Source organism: Aulonocara sp. 'chitande type north' Nkhata Bay, linkage group LG3 (assembly GCF_057382095.1).
Source record: "Aulonocara sp. 'chitande type north' Nkhata Bay isolate Kocher_YH1m ecotype deep benthic linkage group LG3, A_spYH_male_GT1.1, whole genome shotgun sequence".
In the NCBI taxonomy this organism is placed as follows: Eukaryota; Metazoa; Chordata; class Actinopteri; order Cichliformes; family Cichlidae; genus Aulonocara; species Aulonocara sp. 'chitande type north' Nkhata Bay.
In genome coordinates this window covers 75,735,725-75,752,017 of record NC_141346.1, presented here as the reverse complement: position 1 = coordinate 75,752,017, position 16,293 = coordinate 75,735,725, and the positions used below count along the sequence as shown (strand labels likewise).

Below are 16,293 nucleotides of genomic sequence, written 5' to 3'. Positions count from 1 at the left end.
TCATACATAATCTGCACTTATTTCCATCAGACATGCTGTCAGTAAATGATTGGTTTCTATACATTTCTAAACACAAAACCTCTTCACACTTCTAACATGCACATTTACACAACTAAATGGCAGTATTGATGAAAAGAAACACATTCAACAAATCCATTTAAACCTTAAAACAAACAAAAGGAAGCATCTCTATGGACAAACAAACCCCTCCACTTGGTTTGACCTGCTGATGTCATGTGTGACATCAGCAGGACTTTAAAATGAGGAAATGCCGGGCGGGCGTTTCCCCACACCTGACCCTCATGAAGACTGAAAAGACAAACAAAGTAAGAACAAATGACTTAATCTGTAACATAATAAAATGTAAAGAAACATGTAACTGAGTATTCAGCTTCATTTGCAGAATGTTTGATTTGCCAGCAACTGAATGCTTCCACACACAAACCCGGCATAGTGAGTGAAGCAATGTTACTTAACAAATAGCAAATCATAGCAAATACATAGAAACAGAATAATGTGTTTAATATGCAAAAGAAGAAGAAGAAGTAAACACATATGGGACAAATGGAGACCATTGCAGCTCATCCACCAGTGGGGTAAAAAGAGCAACCAAGAAAGTGGCAGCCTGCACGGCCACAGATGTGCTGGAGGAGCTAGAAGCTCTACCCATGGAGAAACTCCTGGAGAACCTTGCTAAGCCTAACAGGGGACAGGTACTTCTGCCCAACCTGGCAGCCACAAAGTGAACTCATTTAGGTAAAGATAACCACATGCACCTAACCAGCCTGCACCAGCCTGACATTTCTTCCTCCTAAGTAAAAACGAATGGATGGATTGAACTTAGAGTCTCAGCTCAGTTTTCTATTTTGACCACCTACACCCCAAGATACTCTTTTAAAAAGTGTTGTTTTCAGATCCCTTTGAAGTTCATAAAGGGCCTGTTCATTTTCATTCAGATGTTTTATTACATAAATGTTACTGTTTTCTTTTGATTTATGCTCCCACTACACTGCACCTCTACAAACAACAATGCCACGGACTGTCAGCTGCTTTTACATGCTGTGAACATGAGTAGGTTTGATCAGAGTTTCAATTATCAAAGAAAAGACAAACTGAGCAAAAAGAAGGAAAAAAAGACCAACTTCTTCCCAACTGACAAGAAAAATACTCGTCATGTTTTCATAATAAAGGATCAGGCTCCCCATTTATGACAGCTTGGACCAATAATGTCTGTTACACTGATGCTACTGTAGAGACAGGGTCAACATCTCTATTTAAATATAATTAATATACAAAACACAATAAAAGTTATACATGAATTATTCATTATTTTTACTATTGATAAAATTCATGTATACTAATCAAAGTTATACATGAGTAACGACATTATTAATAATGATTAATAATAATAATTCTAATGCCAACATGATGACTGCTCATAGCTCCTGCTTTGAAATACTGAACTTAAACATTGACCTGATGAAAGATCACAATTCACAGTGGCCCACTGTCAGAATCATTCTGAATATTAACTCATCGAGTTAATCTGAACCTTTCTCAAATGTGCTGTGAATAAATGCTGCTGCAAGCCACTGTGGGAAAGCTGTGTTATTATCATGGAAACATCTGTGACACATTCACAGAGGACGAGGACACAAAGGGACGACACGCAGAGGCTGTGTTAAAGTCAAAAATCCAAATCTTTAGTCCTAAACAGGCAGTGGTTACAAACAGGAAGACGAGCAGTCCATTAAACAGTCTACAGGGTCAAACATACAGAGAATTCAAACAGCTATTAAAAACAAATAACTGGACACTGAAAAACTTCAGTGATGTGTGAGGCACCAAAGGGAAGCAGCTGAGTATATTCAATGAATTCTCTTCAAATACAAAGACAGAAACTCCTACAGGCAGCATGCAAACTGAGCAGGATACACAAAGATCAGAGATTACAAAATAAATCAGACAAGGATTTCAAACTTACTGAGAGCAAGGCCTCTGTTACAAATCTGTCTAATAGAAAAACATGCTGTACAGATACAATACGCTCAGTGTTCATGGTCATTTAAAAACTGGCTCTACCTGAACCACTTCAATATTTTATGAAGTCACTGAGTCGACCATTTCTACAGTTTGTTTCCTTCATTGCAGTTAGAGTGCGGCTGGTAAGGATGAAAACACACACAGAGCGTAAATTGTCTTTGTTAGTAAGAAACGTCAGCAAAGAAAAGACAAAACACACAAACACTCTCATGATATTCATGAATCATTAGAAAGCATCCAAACATTCTGCTCGTGGACTTTTACAGTCTTATTTGCACTCGCTCATCTTCATAATCATCCTGATCAATACATGACAGGGGAGGCTTTGAGGTAGGCGGGGCTCTCTGCTGATGTCAGCATGAAAGGCAGGACCAGCGTCTGCCACATGTTGGTGAAACATCACAGTACACTGGCGTGGTTTCCTTTCCAGATGTTGGACGTTTGACACTTCAACGTTGAGGCCAACAAGAAGACACAGTTTTGGGTCGGGTTGCTGCAGGGTTTCTAACTGAGCAAAAGCAGAAGCACACAGACCAACAGGGATCAGATGCTGAGTGTTAGAGGAACATCTGTGCTGATCACTGAATGCTGCTGTGGTCTCTTGTTGAAGTTGGCTGGTGGGACAGTCTAATAGTGATATCCTGCCCATCGGAGGAACACTTTTAAAAACACATGCAATACTTTGTTTGTATTACAGTCACAGTTTATGTTATTTTTGTCCTTTAAAAGTGTTGCTGTACTATAAAGTCCTATAATTTGAGGCTAAAATGGCTCAGAGAGTCTCTCTCTCAGAGGATCTCCTTTGAAAGTGGAGACGGCTTTATCCGCTGATCCACGTCACTTTACCTGGATGTTTTCTTTGAAGCTGGATGAAGACTCCTCTCCCTCACTCCTGCTGCAGCTGTGTGGTCCAGTTGGCCTCTGAGGTCACAGTCAACATCTGTAGCAGAAGAGGGGAAATAAAAGTCCAGGTTACCAAAACTGGGAGCTTTTCCAAAATAGAGCGTAACTGGACTTTTTCAGCCTTACAGGCAGATAGTCGTCTGAAGCTGCAGCTTTTTAGCTTTTTCCAATCTCTGCTCTCGGCTTTCTTTGAGAACATGTCTGCTTTCTTGGCATGGGTCTGTCTGCTGTTGGTGAAGAGACTAAATCCACATACTCGCTACTAAGATCTCCTCAAGTAGTCTCAACCAGATTACAGTTTAAGAGTAAATGTCTCCTGAGAGTTTCACCTTGGGGAGATGCTGTCTTGCTAACATGCAATCATGAGCATTAATCTATGAGGTGAAAAAGTCATTTTAAAAGCTCCAGCCACAAGTTTTATTTCATCTGTGTTTTGGTCAGAGTCCCATCAGACCTCCAGAATGGTGTCAGAGTGTTTTCTATCCACGTGATGAGCACAGGCCTCAGGTCCAGACCTCCACGGGCACCATAGCCTCTTTGGAGCTAATAGGTGCAAGAAGGTTTTGTTGGGATAGGAACTGAAGAGGAAACTGACGAGGAAGGCAAGGATCTTCTTCAGCTCCTCCGAGCCGGGACCTCTTTGTGTAGGCCAGCATTGGCCAGGTAGCCCTCCAGCATCGCTGGATGGCCGACAGTGGAAAACCTAGAGGAGGAGGAGAGAAACAGCAGCTTGGAGCATGTCTTTATACTGTTTAGTTTTTAGAGCCACAGACTTTCTTTTAATGTCATTGTTCAGGATCTATGACTGATTATGTATTTATTGTATTCCTCCATGACTGTGTGACAGCAAGTGGAAAAAACCAGCTTCACCTTTGTTGATATGCTTGTAATTTTAATATTGATTAAATGGCCCATGAAATAATAGAAAGCTCATATATGAAAATGTATTTTAAGACGTAAAATGTTAATCTGAGCACAAAGGAGTACACTCACCTTCTGGTAGATGGAGGTGTAGCGAGCGCTGGTGAACGAAGAAAACAGCGCTGGTGTTTTCTTCGTTCTACCCAAAAAGGAAACTAGCGCAACTTGTAAGCGAACTTGACTTTCAAAATAAAAGCACAAAGCACCAAAACGTTGACTACAAAAAACAAACAGTAATGTACAGCTTAAACAATTTAAAATCATGACATGGATCTTGACAAGATAAAGAAATAATCCAAATTATATACAATGTCATCATGCCAACAGTTACAACATCGATGGAGGATCTTTGTAAGCGCTGAGGATCGTCCTGATGGACAGAACAGAAGGAGAGTGAGACAAGTGAAGATATACTAAACAACACTGTGACATGAACTGAGCCACACACAGTTTGATTCACAGGTGATTGACACATTATTTGACCACAAGTGTCTGTGAAGGTTCTCAGTCATCCAGGTCATCATAGTCAAAGGAGCCTATTTGCCGAATTTAAAGTCAGAAAAGAGGCACAGAAAAGAAGATCAGACACCAGCGAGGGAGGATAAGAAAGACAGACGCAACAACATTGTCATCCCCTATGTAGCCGGTGTATCAGAAAAACTCAGGAGAGTTTTCTCCAAGCATGACATCCCGGTGCATTTCAGACCCAACAACACGCTCAGACACAAACTGGTTCACCCGAAAGACAAAACGCCAAAACACAGACTTAACAATGTGGTGTGTGCTGTACAGTGCAGCGAGGAATGCCCAGACCTCTACATTGGAGAGACCAAACAGCCACTTCACAAGCGCATGGCACAACACAGAAGAGCCACCTCCACAGGACAAGACTCAGCAGTCCATCTGCATCTTAAGGATAAAGGACACTCTTTCGAGGATGCCAATGTTCACATTTTGGACAGAGAGGACAGATGGTTTGAAAGAGGAGTGAAAGAAGCATCTATGTCCACTGTGAGCGACCATCTTTGAACAGAGGCGGGGTTTACGACACCAACTCTCTGCCATCTATAATCCAGTTTTGAGATCCTTCCCAGACGCCTTAACGCCCACTCACATCCTGGGCCATCTGACCTCAGGAAATCACATGATAAGGTGGGGCCAGGTTTCACAATGAACTCACCCGAAACTCTGGCTGATTGGGGCCCACACCCAGTTTCACACCTTGGCTCAGGCGATTAGAGGATCATCAGGGGGTTCTTTTGTCCCTCTGTGGGGGGAAACTCCCACTAGGTTTATATCTGGGACTCTCCACCATTTGACCTTAGAACTGAAGAAGCTTCTCGGATGAGAGGTGAAACGTCTTCAAGTAACTTAAAGAAGTCCAGACGCTTTTCTTTGCAAGCTCCTTTGACATTTGACCACAAGCAATCTTTTCTGGTTTGACGCCGTCTTTGTAGCCAGAAACCAGCTCTCTCCTCGGCTTCCTCCACTACACGCTTCCCCCACGCCAGTCTCCTCCGTCACTATAAAGGGGAGAGTCATGAGCTCCATCACCCTCACCTGTGCCGTCCAACGTCCCGCCACCAGCCTCCACTGCAGCAGGCCAGAGACCACACCCCTGCCACAATAAGTAAAAGTATATCCTTGCTGTACCCTTAATGCTAAATGTGCTAAATTAACCGCTGCCTTTGCCCCTTTGGGATTATTCTTATGTCACTGGGATGTTGACCTTTGACCTTCACATTAGAGAGATGGGCAGACATAATTAGTGTATGAATTTTAAAGTAACAGGTAATAAAGAGAGTGCAGCAAATGTAGTCAGGTTTATTACTCTGTATCACACATGAGTGCCCGAGGGAGGCGGGGCTGACTGGGGAGACACAGGAAACAGAGAGACAGGGCTGACTCGACATGAAACGATGAAACGTGGGACACGGGAACAGAAACTAAACACAGGCTGAAATGAACACTGAGGGAGGGAGAACTAAGATTACTGAGAGCCTGATAAATAAGAAGAACAAAAACCAAGAAAAACAAGAGTCAAAGAAAACCAAAAACACAAAGCATTGGGCCAGGACCCACTGCTGTGACATTTATATGTGATAAAAACATTAAAAACTGCTCAGATGTTGAAATCTTTCTACGGATACTTTAGGTTCAGCTCTCCAGCCTGGCATTTGGTTAAGCATGATTCAAACATTTGATTTTGTTTAACTGGTTTTAATTATAGTTACTTTTTGTGAACATTTGTTGCAGCATTTAAAAATACATCATTTATTTTCAAACTTTTATTTGATTTAGAGCATCATATTTGACCAACGTAAATGTTTTAATTTCATATAAAATAACTGAAGCAGTGAATTAAATATCTGAAATCTTTCCTTCCTTAAAAGTTATAATCCTACTTAAGTTATAGTGCAAACGCTTAAGCAACAAATATACTTGATGCTAATTAATTAATATTTCCCTTTGATGTTGCAACTATGCGGTCTCTTCTGTCTTTAAACAAAATAATATTTTCCAGTTACAGAAATCATAAAGTCCAAACTAAAGTGCTACTGTTGCTATATGCATTTTATATAAATCATGGATGATGGTCCTGACATGAAGGAAGAGAAAGTTACAGGTTGCATCCTTTGACTTTGTCTCCGTGCCTTTGGGCGATTTTCAGAAGGACAGATGTTTCTGTTCAATTCTTAAATCAATTTTTTCAAACACAAACACTATTTTAAAGCTTCTAGAGAGTAAAATATTAATGATAATTATAATAACAATAATAAAAACAAAAGCTCTCAGATCCATCAAACCAAGCAGCAGAAAGAACAATAACTGAAGAGAAAACTTTAACCTTGTAGACTTCATTATGTTCCAGCTGCTCTACAGACGCTGTGACCTCGAACTTAAGCAGGTCGTAAAGTATGTGCAGCTCAATAACTTCATAATCAGACCCTGTGGTATTTAGGCAGCAGAACAACTAAGAATAACAACTACAAATAATGTTTTTAGGTTTCTGTTGTACTGCAAGGTTCTGTACAGGAGAACCAAACCAAGAGCAAATATTACGTCTCATTTACACCTGAGCACGAAGAGCCATCAACATTTAGCAAATTGAATCATCTTTGTTTAGATGCAAGAAGAATCATATAGAAATGAAAAAGTAGAAATAGAAATCCAGAGCAAAGATATCCTCTAATTCAGCGTAGCACATGTGCAGCTGCTGCGATTCACGTAAGCATTCGGCTCGTCGCTGTTGCAGATTTTTCTCTCGCTGTTCTGGCTCACAGCGCTGCAAACACAAAAATAAATATCCCCAAAGGTGTGAAAGGGAGCTAATTAGTAAGAGTATTGTTACTCTCCGCAGGAGTAGTCCAGCAGTAGAAATCAGTCCAATAACAAGGTGTGTAACATCTAGCAGGGTGACAGAAAAACCCAGGGTAACTTCTAAGGACCTCAACGTCTCTCTCACATTGTGTTTTTTAAACATGCTTCCATTTGTCACTTCAGTCTTTACTCTGAAATACAGGAAGAGAAATCATGGCTGAAACAATTTCTCATGAAACCAGGGGTGTGGTCCAACAGTCAGTTTGGTGAGGAAGGTTCCTAACTGAGAGAAGTGACCCAGAAGTATCTCCAGATCATGAGCTTTATTAACTGATCAAAGTCTCTTCTTTCATCTTCTGTATCATTCAGTTTGCATTGGTAATGCCCATTATTGTAATGCTTTTTTAAGACCAGCAAAACTTTATTTCACTTTGGGTTAGCTGGGATAAGTGATGGATGGAGGGAATTTTACTTCAGCCACAGAAATCCTAAACAGGAAGGAGGAGCAGAGTTACAGTGGATCACTATCCAGCAGGGAAACAAGGTTTATTTCAATTTCTTGGCCATGAGTGAGATTTACTGAGTGGGCAAATTAGGGAGACGACACCATCAGATCCCGAGCCCTCCATGTGTTAATCAAGAGACGGCTGCTGTGCTACATCCATAAATAATGAATAAATTAGGAGCTAAAGCTGAAAGGACAGTTTATTTGTACCATCTTCACGTGAACACATTCAAGAACATCACAGATGAAGAAACATTAAAAACTTCCACACTACATAAAGCAAGAAAAATAGTTTTTCTTTCAGGTGGTTTCAGAAAAACAGAAACATCAAACATCTCCAAGACTCTCTTTGAAAGAACTAAAAACCTTTGTTCTCATGGTCCAATCATGAGTGAACTCCCCGATGAAGCCTTGTGTGCTAAAACATGTCAGAGTTTTAAAGGTTAAACATGAGTTTCCAAAACGTTTTGCTGGAGAACAATGAACTATTTGACTGAGTTTCAATCATTTACAGACGAGCAAAACCAGGACAGAGAAAAAAGGACAAAAACTGACTCAGTAAAACAACAGAAAAGAAGATCCCATGTAGATCTGTATTATGTAGAAGTTCAGCCCAGCAACCAGTTCAGTTCAACACAAGTTTAAATGATTCTATCTGAACTCTGTGGAGCCTGATCTCAAGCTTTTTGAGTCTGACACTGAAACCAGAGGATCTTTCTGTGTCTTCAGATTCACTGTGATCCAGTGATGGGAGTGATTTCAGCCCTGAGTGATCGCGCTGATGTTTGCACAGAGCAGACAATGAGGTGAATGTTTGGGCACATTGGTAACAGTGAAACAGTTTATTAGTAACGTGGGATCGTTTGTGTGCAGAGTATGATCTGAGATTCCTGAAGCTCTTGTCACACTGGTCACAGCTGTAGTTTCCTTCCATGTGTCCACGTTCATGAATGTTACGACTATGTGACCGTGAGAAGCTTCTCTCACAGTGTCTGCACTTGTGTGGTTTCTCTCCTGTGTGGACTCGTTTGTGTGATTTAAGCTGACCTGCAGTGGTGAATGATGACCCACACTGATCACAGAGGTGCTTTTTAACCCCACTGTGAATCAGTTCATGTTGTTTTAACTCACTTGTTGTGGTGAAGCTTCTCCCACATTCTTTGCAGTATTTCAGTTTGTCTCCAGTGTGTCTACGTTGATGTACTTTTAGGGTCTTTTGCCGACTGAAAGTTTTTCCACAGAGGTCACAATGAAAGTCTTTCCCACCACCACAGTGATGACAGGGTTGAGAACTGGATCCATCTGTGTCGCTCTGCTTCTAAACAAAGACACAAAGACAGTGTAAGTCAGTCCTTCAACATTTGTATCCTGAACGTCGCCTGAAATAAAGAGCATCTCTGCAGACGTCCAACTACATTTGACTGTTTCAGTTAACACACTCAGTTTACTGGGCTGCAATAACTACAATACTACCACCATAATACTACAGTAATACTAAAATCATAACTGAAAGGAAAATCTGAATAATCACTCAGAGCTGCTTTTCCAGGCAGTAGAATTGCTAACATGCTAACACAGTTTAATGAGCAGAGTTGTTCCAAACAGTCAGGCTAAAATGACAAGATAACAATATAAATACATACCTCACAGTAGCTGCACTTGTAGAGTCTCTTTCTGGTGTGGATCTGTTGGTGTCGTCTCAGGTGCTGTGGAGATTTAAAAGTCTTCTCACACAGGTCACATTGATAAGGTCTCTCCTCAGTGTGGGTAAACATGTGTTGTTGTAAGTGTGCGTCTGTTGTAAAGTATTTGCCACACTGTTCACAGCAGTACACATCATGTCTGGTATGAATGCGTAGGTGTGTATTTCGGTACCCTCTCTGGCTGAAAGTTTTTCCACAGATGTCACAGCTGTATGGCTTAATTCCAGAGTGGGTAACTAGATGCTTCTGTAAGCTGCTACTGTGAGTAAAAGCTCTGCCACACTGATCACAGCTGTACGCTTTAACTCCACTGTGGATGAGTTGGTGTTGTTTTAGGGAACGCTTGAAGGAAAAAGACTTTCCACACAAGTCACAGCTGAACGGTCTCTCTCCAGTGTGGATGACCTGATGCTGTTTTAGTGATGCCTTCAGAGTAAACTCCATCCCACACTCGTCACAGCTGTATGGCTTAATTCCAGAGTGGGTAACTAGATGACTCTGTAAGCTGCTACTGTGAGTAAAAGCTCTGCCACACTGACCACAGCTGTATGCTTTAACTCTACTGTGGATGAGTTGGTGTTTTTTTAGGGAATCCTTCAAGGAAAAAGACTTTCCACACAAGTCACAGCTGAACGGTCTCTCTCCAGTGTGGATGACCTGATGCTGTTTTAGTTTAGCCCTCACAGTAAAACCCTTCCCACACTCGTCACAGCTGTATGGCTTAATTCCAGAGTGGGTAACTAGATGCTTCTGTAAGTTGCTACTGTGAGTAAAAGCTCTGCCACACTGATCACAGCTGTACGCTTTAACTCCACTGTGGATGAGTTGGTGTTGTTTTAGGGAACCCTTCAAGGAAAAAGACTTCCCACAAAAGTCACAGCTGAACGGTCTCTCTCCAGTGTGGATGACCTGATGCTGTTTTAGTGAAGCCCTCACAGTAAAACCCATCCCACACTCGTCACAGCTGTATGGCTTAATTCCAGAGTGGGTAACTAGATGATTCTGTAAGTTCCTACTTTGAGTAAAAGCTCTGCCACACTGATCACAGCTGTACGCTTTAACTCCACTGTGGATGAGTTGGTGTGTTTTTAGGTGACCCTTCCTGGAAAAAGACTTTCCACACAAGTCACAGCTGAACGGTCTCTCTCCAGTGTGGATGACCTGATGCCGTTTTAGTTTAGCCTTCTCAGTAAAACCCTTCCCACACTCGTCACAGCTGAACGGTCTCTCTCCAGTGTGGATGACCTGATGCTGTTTTAGTTTAGCCCTCACAGTAAAACCCTTCCCACACTCGTCACAGGTGTGTTTTTTCTCTCCCTTTCTTCTGTGAGGTTTGTCGGCCTCCTGAGAGCGCTGACTTCTGGCTCCATGTTGGTCCTGCAGTGACAGAGATACAAACAGAGGCAGTGAGTGAAATGCAGTCGTGGAACAAACTCAACCTTCAAACTCCATTAACACTAGTTTTAAACCTGAAGGTGGAGCGTGGCACCAAACACCTTAAAGGTCTCTTATCCCCACCTGCTGGTAGTTCTAACACATTACATCCAACCTGCTGTTAAAGATAATTCATGACTGTTCAAACACTAAAATCATGCACACACACACACACACACACACACACATTATTTTATAATTTAGATTATTTTGTTGTTTCCTATTACATATTTCTATAATTTGTATAGATTTATACAGAATTATTCAGTGATAATAAATCCTATGTTTGTTTATTCTAAAGGAACCCCGTTAGCTTCCACAACAGATGTTGCTCGTCTTCCGTCAAATACTCACATAAAATATTACACAATAAAGTGGATTCAAGATATCCACATAATTTCACTCTTACATCCACAGTGAGGTTTCACAATTGTTCAAATATAAGCAATCAATAATAATAATATCAATAACATTGAGGCACATTACACAAATTTCAAAAACAAATCATGTCTTACAATATTTACAACAACTAAAAGCTCTGTAAATCGGCTTTTAAGTCTTCATTGAAGTTTTGAATAATTCTCTAATTTTTTAAGGCAACTTATTCCACTTAAAAGTTGCTCTAAATGTAACAGTTTAACAAAACATTACTTTTAACTCGAGCATTTACTAAATTGCAGCTTGTTGAAAACTGTGTAATATGATGATGTATTTCATCTGGATACTGCAGCTGAGCAGAATAAATGTGGTGTGTTTAACAGAATTGCTTTCTTTAGAACTACAAGTAAGCCATAGAATATTTTAGCCTGTACAGGAAGCCAAGAAAGGTTATTATGCATGTTATCAATATTAGTATAGTATGAACATCTTCACACTAATCTGGACGCCTTATTCTGGACTAACTGAAGTCTGTTAAGATCTGTCTCATTAGCTGCTGACCAAATGATTGAACAATACTCCAGATGAGACATTACTAGTGCATTAATGACATCTTTCATAATGAAGAAGTGATACACAAAGAGCATTTCATAGCCATAGCTATGCCTTGTCGGCAGAGTTATGTGACATTAGTGATGTTTGTACTTTCAGCGTTAACTTGGTTTTAAAGCCTTTAAAATATACGCCGTTCAATAGTCGACCTTAATCTGACAGAGAATGTGATGATTTTGTGGATAATTAAAGTCAGTCATATATCCACAAACACAACAAGCTGAAAGTCAGTGATGCTGCTCGGTTTGCAGTCCTGAACATCACGGCACAAGCAGGATTCACTGCACTGTTAATGTTAGCTGTGTTATATTGCTGCCTCTGTTCGGTGGTGTCGAGCCAAACGCACTTTAACGTGTGTTTGAACGAGCTGACGGTTCACTCGTTAAGCTGAAAGAAAGATGCTTTAATCACAGCAGTCACACATGTGTCCACTGCACCATCTGGAACTCTTCTTGTTTACACTCGTAATAACACAAACACTAAATCCTGCTTCTCTGGTGCTGTTGTGTAGCAGTGTGTACACCTGAGACTGTCACCTGTCTGTCTGTCCTGCACTCTCTCTCTGTTTCTTTCTCTCTGATTGTGGAATAAAAGTATGAACATGTGTTTATAAGTTACACTTGTGTTTGAATCCTGCAGCTTATCACACATTTGATTTCCATGTGTGACGACTGCAAGTGTCCAGAGTGAGGACAGACTGAGGGAGCCACTGCTGCACATCATCTGTGAGGCTTTGCAGCCCTGATGATCCACCAGGACAAACTCAGCAGTGTGTGAGGAAGAGGAGGAGGAAGAGCCAGCAGCAGCTGACAGATGGAGAGAATAGACAGACTGTTCCCTGTTTGTGAAGGACTGCTAGGAAAGTTTAACATAACTGTCTGTGCTGAATCAGTCTTATTAGGTAATGTTCAAATAATGTGATCATCCCAGTGTTTCCAGTGTGGGAGAAAGTACTCAGGGCCTTCAAGTTACACACTATGAAAGGCAGCAACAAGTTTAATGTTCAGAAACCTAAAGTCTGTATCAGCAGCAGAATGGAGCTAAAAATAAATGTTGGTTTCAGTTCTATGAAGCTTTGAGTATTTTGGATCAGTAGCTGCTGTGTTTGTTGCATCATATTGCTGTAACTGTTTATATGCTTTATATATTCTGAGCTAAGCTGATCTATAGTGTTACATCATATTCTATAAGGATGTTATGTGTTTGTAGACTTTCTGCCCAGTTTGACCCATTTAGCAGAAGTCAGCCTGTTTAAGGCTCTGATATCTATTCTGTGTGACTTACAGCAGTTATGACATGGTCTGATTTTCTCACCCAATAAAGGAATATTTCATATATCAGTCTACTCTTCATTCTATCAGACACAGTTATCACAGCTCCTACATTTGCTTTTTACACATATATGTAAGCATTGAGCCACATTTAGTACCAACATATTAAAAGAACAATATTTGTCTCTTATATATGATACATCTGTATACACACTGTCACAGATACTTGTCTGTGAGTGAAGTGATTAATATAATAACTATAATATTGGCCATATTATATTTACATTACCACAGTGAGATGACTTTAGTCTCATGAACAACATCAGCTAATTGTTATTTACAGCTAATCTTAAACGACTGTTCAGCACAGAAATGAAGCCCAACAATCATGTTTCACAGTCCTGTGGTCTCAGCCTCAGATACTCATCAAATCACACAGAGCTCATGTAGAAACAAATGAACTAAATATGTTCTCCTTCATTTCTGTCAAACAAAGCTGTATGAAACGTTTCCAGCTGTTAGTATCATGGTTGCTAGGCAACCTGGGCAGCGCGACGGAGGCTAGACGTCCCATTTCACGAGCCTACGAGCCTCGCACTTCGGCCTTAGCGGTCTTTGAGTACGCGGCCCTTGAGGACTTTAAAGCTGCAGAACCTGAATCGGGATACAGCCATGATGATCTCCAGCCTCGTGCTCGCCAACATTCTCACCTGAGTTAAGAAGACGATCACTGAAATGGTCTCAGCAGGTCCTTTGATGACAGCAATGAAATGCAGCGGTAAGGCTTTTTGGGGATTAAGTTCGTTTTCATGGCAAAGAAGGACGATGCAGTTCATCTGATCACTCCTCATAACATTCTGGAGTGCAGGCAAAATGCTATTATAAAAACTTAAGCAGCAACTTCTCCAGGTTCCAATATTTATGCAATTCTCAAACCTTTTGGCCACGACTGTATAACCTCTTCTGAAGTTTAGTGGATATTATACATGGTTATGCTCAGGATGTGTCGGCCAGTTTCCACTGGAAACGCCTTTTGGTTAAACTGTCAGCGAGGAATTTGCATTTGCACTGTTACATTTTTATATAACTTTAATGCACATAAACAACAGCTGCTTGTTTCAGTGAAAATACATTGATGGGTTTTTAATAAAGTTGTGCAGCTGTAAAGTATTTTGTCTGGTGTCAATTCTATCGTCAGCTACATCGTTATGGCAACTGTTCAAATGTATATGGTGATAAATATCTTTGGTCATATGGTCCTGCTCTGTCTGTCACCTTCTGTGTTGAGCTCATTGTTTCCTCTGTAGTGGCTGAGCTGAGTCCAAGTAGCTGAAAATGTTCCTCTGCTGCTCCGTCAGACTCTCCTCCTCCTGCTGATCAGCTGGGACACAAAACAGATCTTTGTTAGGCTCCACACTGCACTGAAGAGTCAAAGTGTCTCATATGTTCATCTGACAAGTAAAAGAACACATTTTTGTTTCCCGAGGTGGGTAACTTGTTGGAAACAAACACAAAAGCTTTGAGCACTGATACCTGCCATTGCTGGCATTGAAAGATGCAACGCCAGCAATGTGGATTGTCAAGACTCAAACCAATCATCAGGCAAAAACAACAGAGATCAAATGTACCGCATTTTGATCCGGGACGTACTCTGCATGAAAACAAGCGCTCACTCTTCCTGCTCAACAAATGACAAGGGCGGAGCCTTATACCACGTGATACAGAAGCTGTGCCGTGTGATGCTAAAATTAGCAGGGAAAAAACCACGGAGAGCACGTCAGGGATGACGAGAAAGTGACAGGCGAAAATCCGTCCCGGTCAACCACCCAAACATCAATAACGGGAACCTTATACAGCGCTTCCCTATACACGTCGAACTCCCGCAGGCACAAAGACATTACGGAGGCTATCACTTATCACCTGACCAAAGATATGGCTCCATCAACACTGTGCAAAACGAGGGATTTAGGAAAACGATCAACACCCTAGACAAACGCTACACAGTGCCGTCCAGCAACTATTTTTCTATTGTTGCACTACCTGCTCTGTACACGCAGCGTCGAGCAACGGTGGAGACGGAATTTCAAGCAGGACAACATTTTGCTGCAACAACAAAACGTGAGACATTTGTTGTTTTATGTTTATTTATTGTTATGAGAGAATCATGATCTCAATTCTAAGCCAAAAAATCGTGATTCTCATTTTATGCAAAATCGTGCAGCCCTAACATTAACACAAAACTGTTGTTTCACCAGAGAAACACACATGAAGAGAGAGAGAGAGACAATAACAGCTACCAAACAGTCGTCATAATTTGTCACAATATGAGAAAAGGACAAATCAACAAGTAACAATGACTAATTAATATTAAAATCTGTAACATAATGTATTGTTTGGAGTTTAGTCTGACTGGTTCAGGATGACCTGCCATTATCCAATCACACGTCTGCTTACCTGCATCTTTTCTCTTTTTTCTAACCTGAGCACCTGATGGCTTTGAACTTTTGTTGTCCATCTTCCATTGGATTGAATTTTGCGCTCCAGTACAAACACAAATCCCCCAACCTGAGGATCAGCACAATTAACCTAACAGCAGGCACGTGCAGGGGGGGGGGGGGGGGGGGGGGTGGTTAGAGGGGCTTGAGCACCCGCCCCTTTCCTGATGGGTGCCCAAGGTGCCCTTTTGTTGAGGCAACTTTTTTTTTTTAAATATTATTATTATTTTTTTAATGTGTGTGTGCGTGCGGAGTCCTGTCTGTGCCCCTCAACAATAATATTTAACTATTAATCACAGTTTTGCTAAATAAAAGGATCTGGCTTGCATCAGTCACATGATCACATTTAACCAATGATCACCCTTGACGGCAGAACGCGCTGGTTACGAGCCGGGAACGAGCTCACAAAGAGCACGCGCATTTGTTGCGGTCCGGAGCTGTAGGAGAAACACAAGTTAACTCAGAGACACAGACTGATGCGACACAACCAGTAAGTAGGTGTACAGCGCACACTGTAGTGTGTAGCACCCAGGAGTATTAGCTTATTACGTACACGTTGGTAAGCTGTCTTGTTGCTACTGACGAACTGAAACAAACGAGCGTGCTGTGTGTGCAACAGCGCGACAAACATTACCTGTCCTTTTATTAACTGCACAGGTTAATAACTCGTACAGCGTAACTAGCATGACGGAGTTTATATACTGCTG

At 41.2% G+C, this 16,293-nt stretch overlaps 2 protein-coding genes across 2 annotated transcripts in view; one reads left to right on the top strand and one right to left on the bottom strand.

Moving 5' to 3' along the window:
• LOC147337049 (protein NLRC3-like) overlaps positions 1 to 16,293 on the top strand; it is a 646,813-nt gene that overhangs the window by 575,706 nt on the left and 54,814 nt on the right. The gene's annotated exons all lie outside the window — the stretch shown is intronic.
• On the bottom strand, positions 7,907 to 14,505 carry LOC147337050 (uncharacterized). The gene is made up of 3 exons (XM_086287190.1): positions 14,367 to 14,505; positions 9,337 to 10,773; positions 7,907 to 9,011 (listed from the first exon to the last, which is right to left on the bottom strand). The coding sequence occupies exons 1-3, from the start codon at positions 14,382 to 14,384 to the stop codon at positions 8,319 to 8,321; spliced, it is 2,148 nt and encodes a 715-aa protein (XP_086143316.1). The 5' UTR covers positions 14,385 to 14,505; the 3' UTR covers positions 7,907 to 8,318.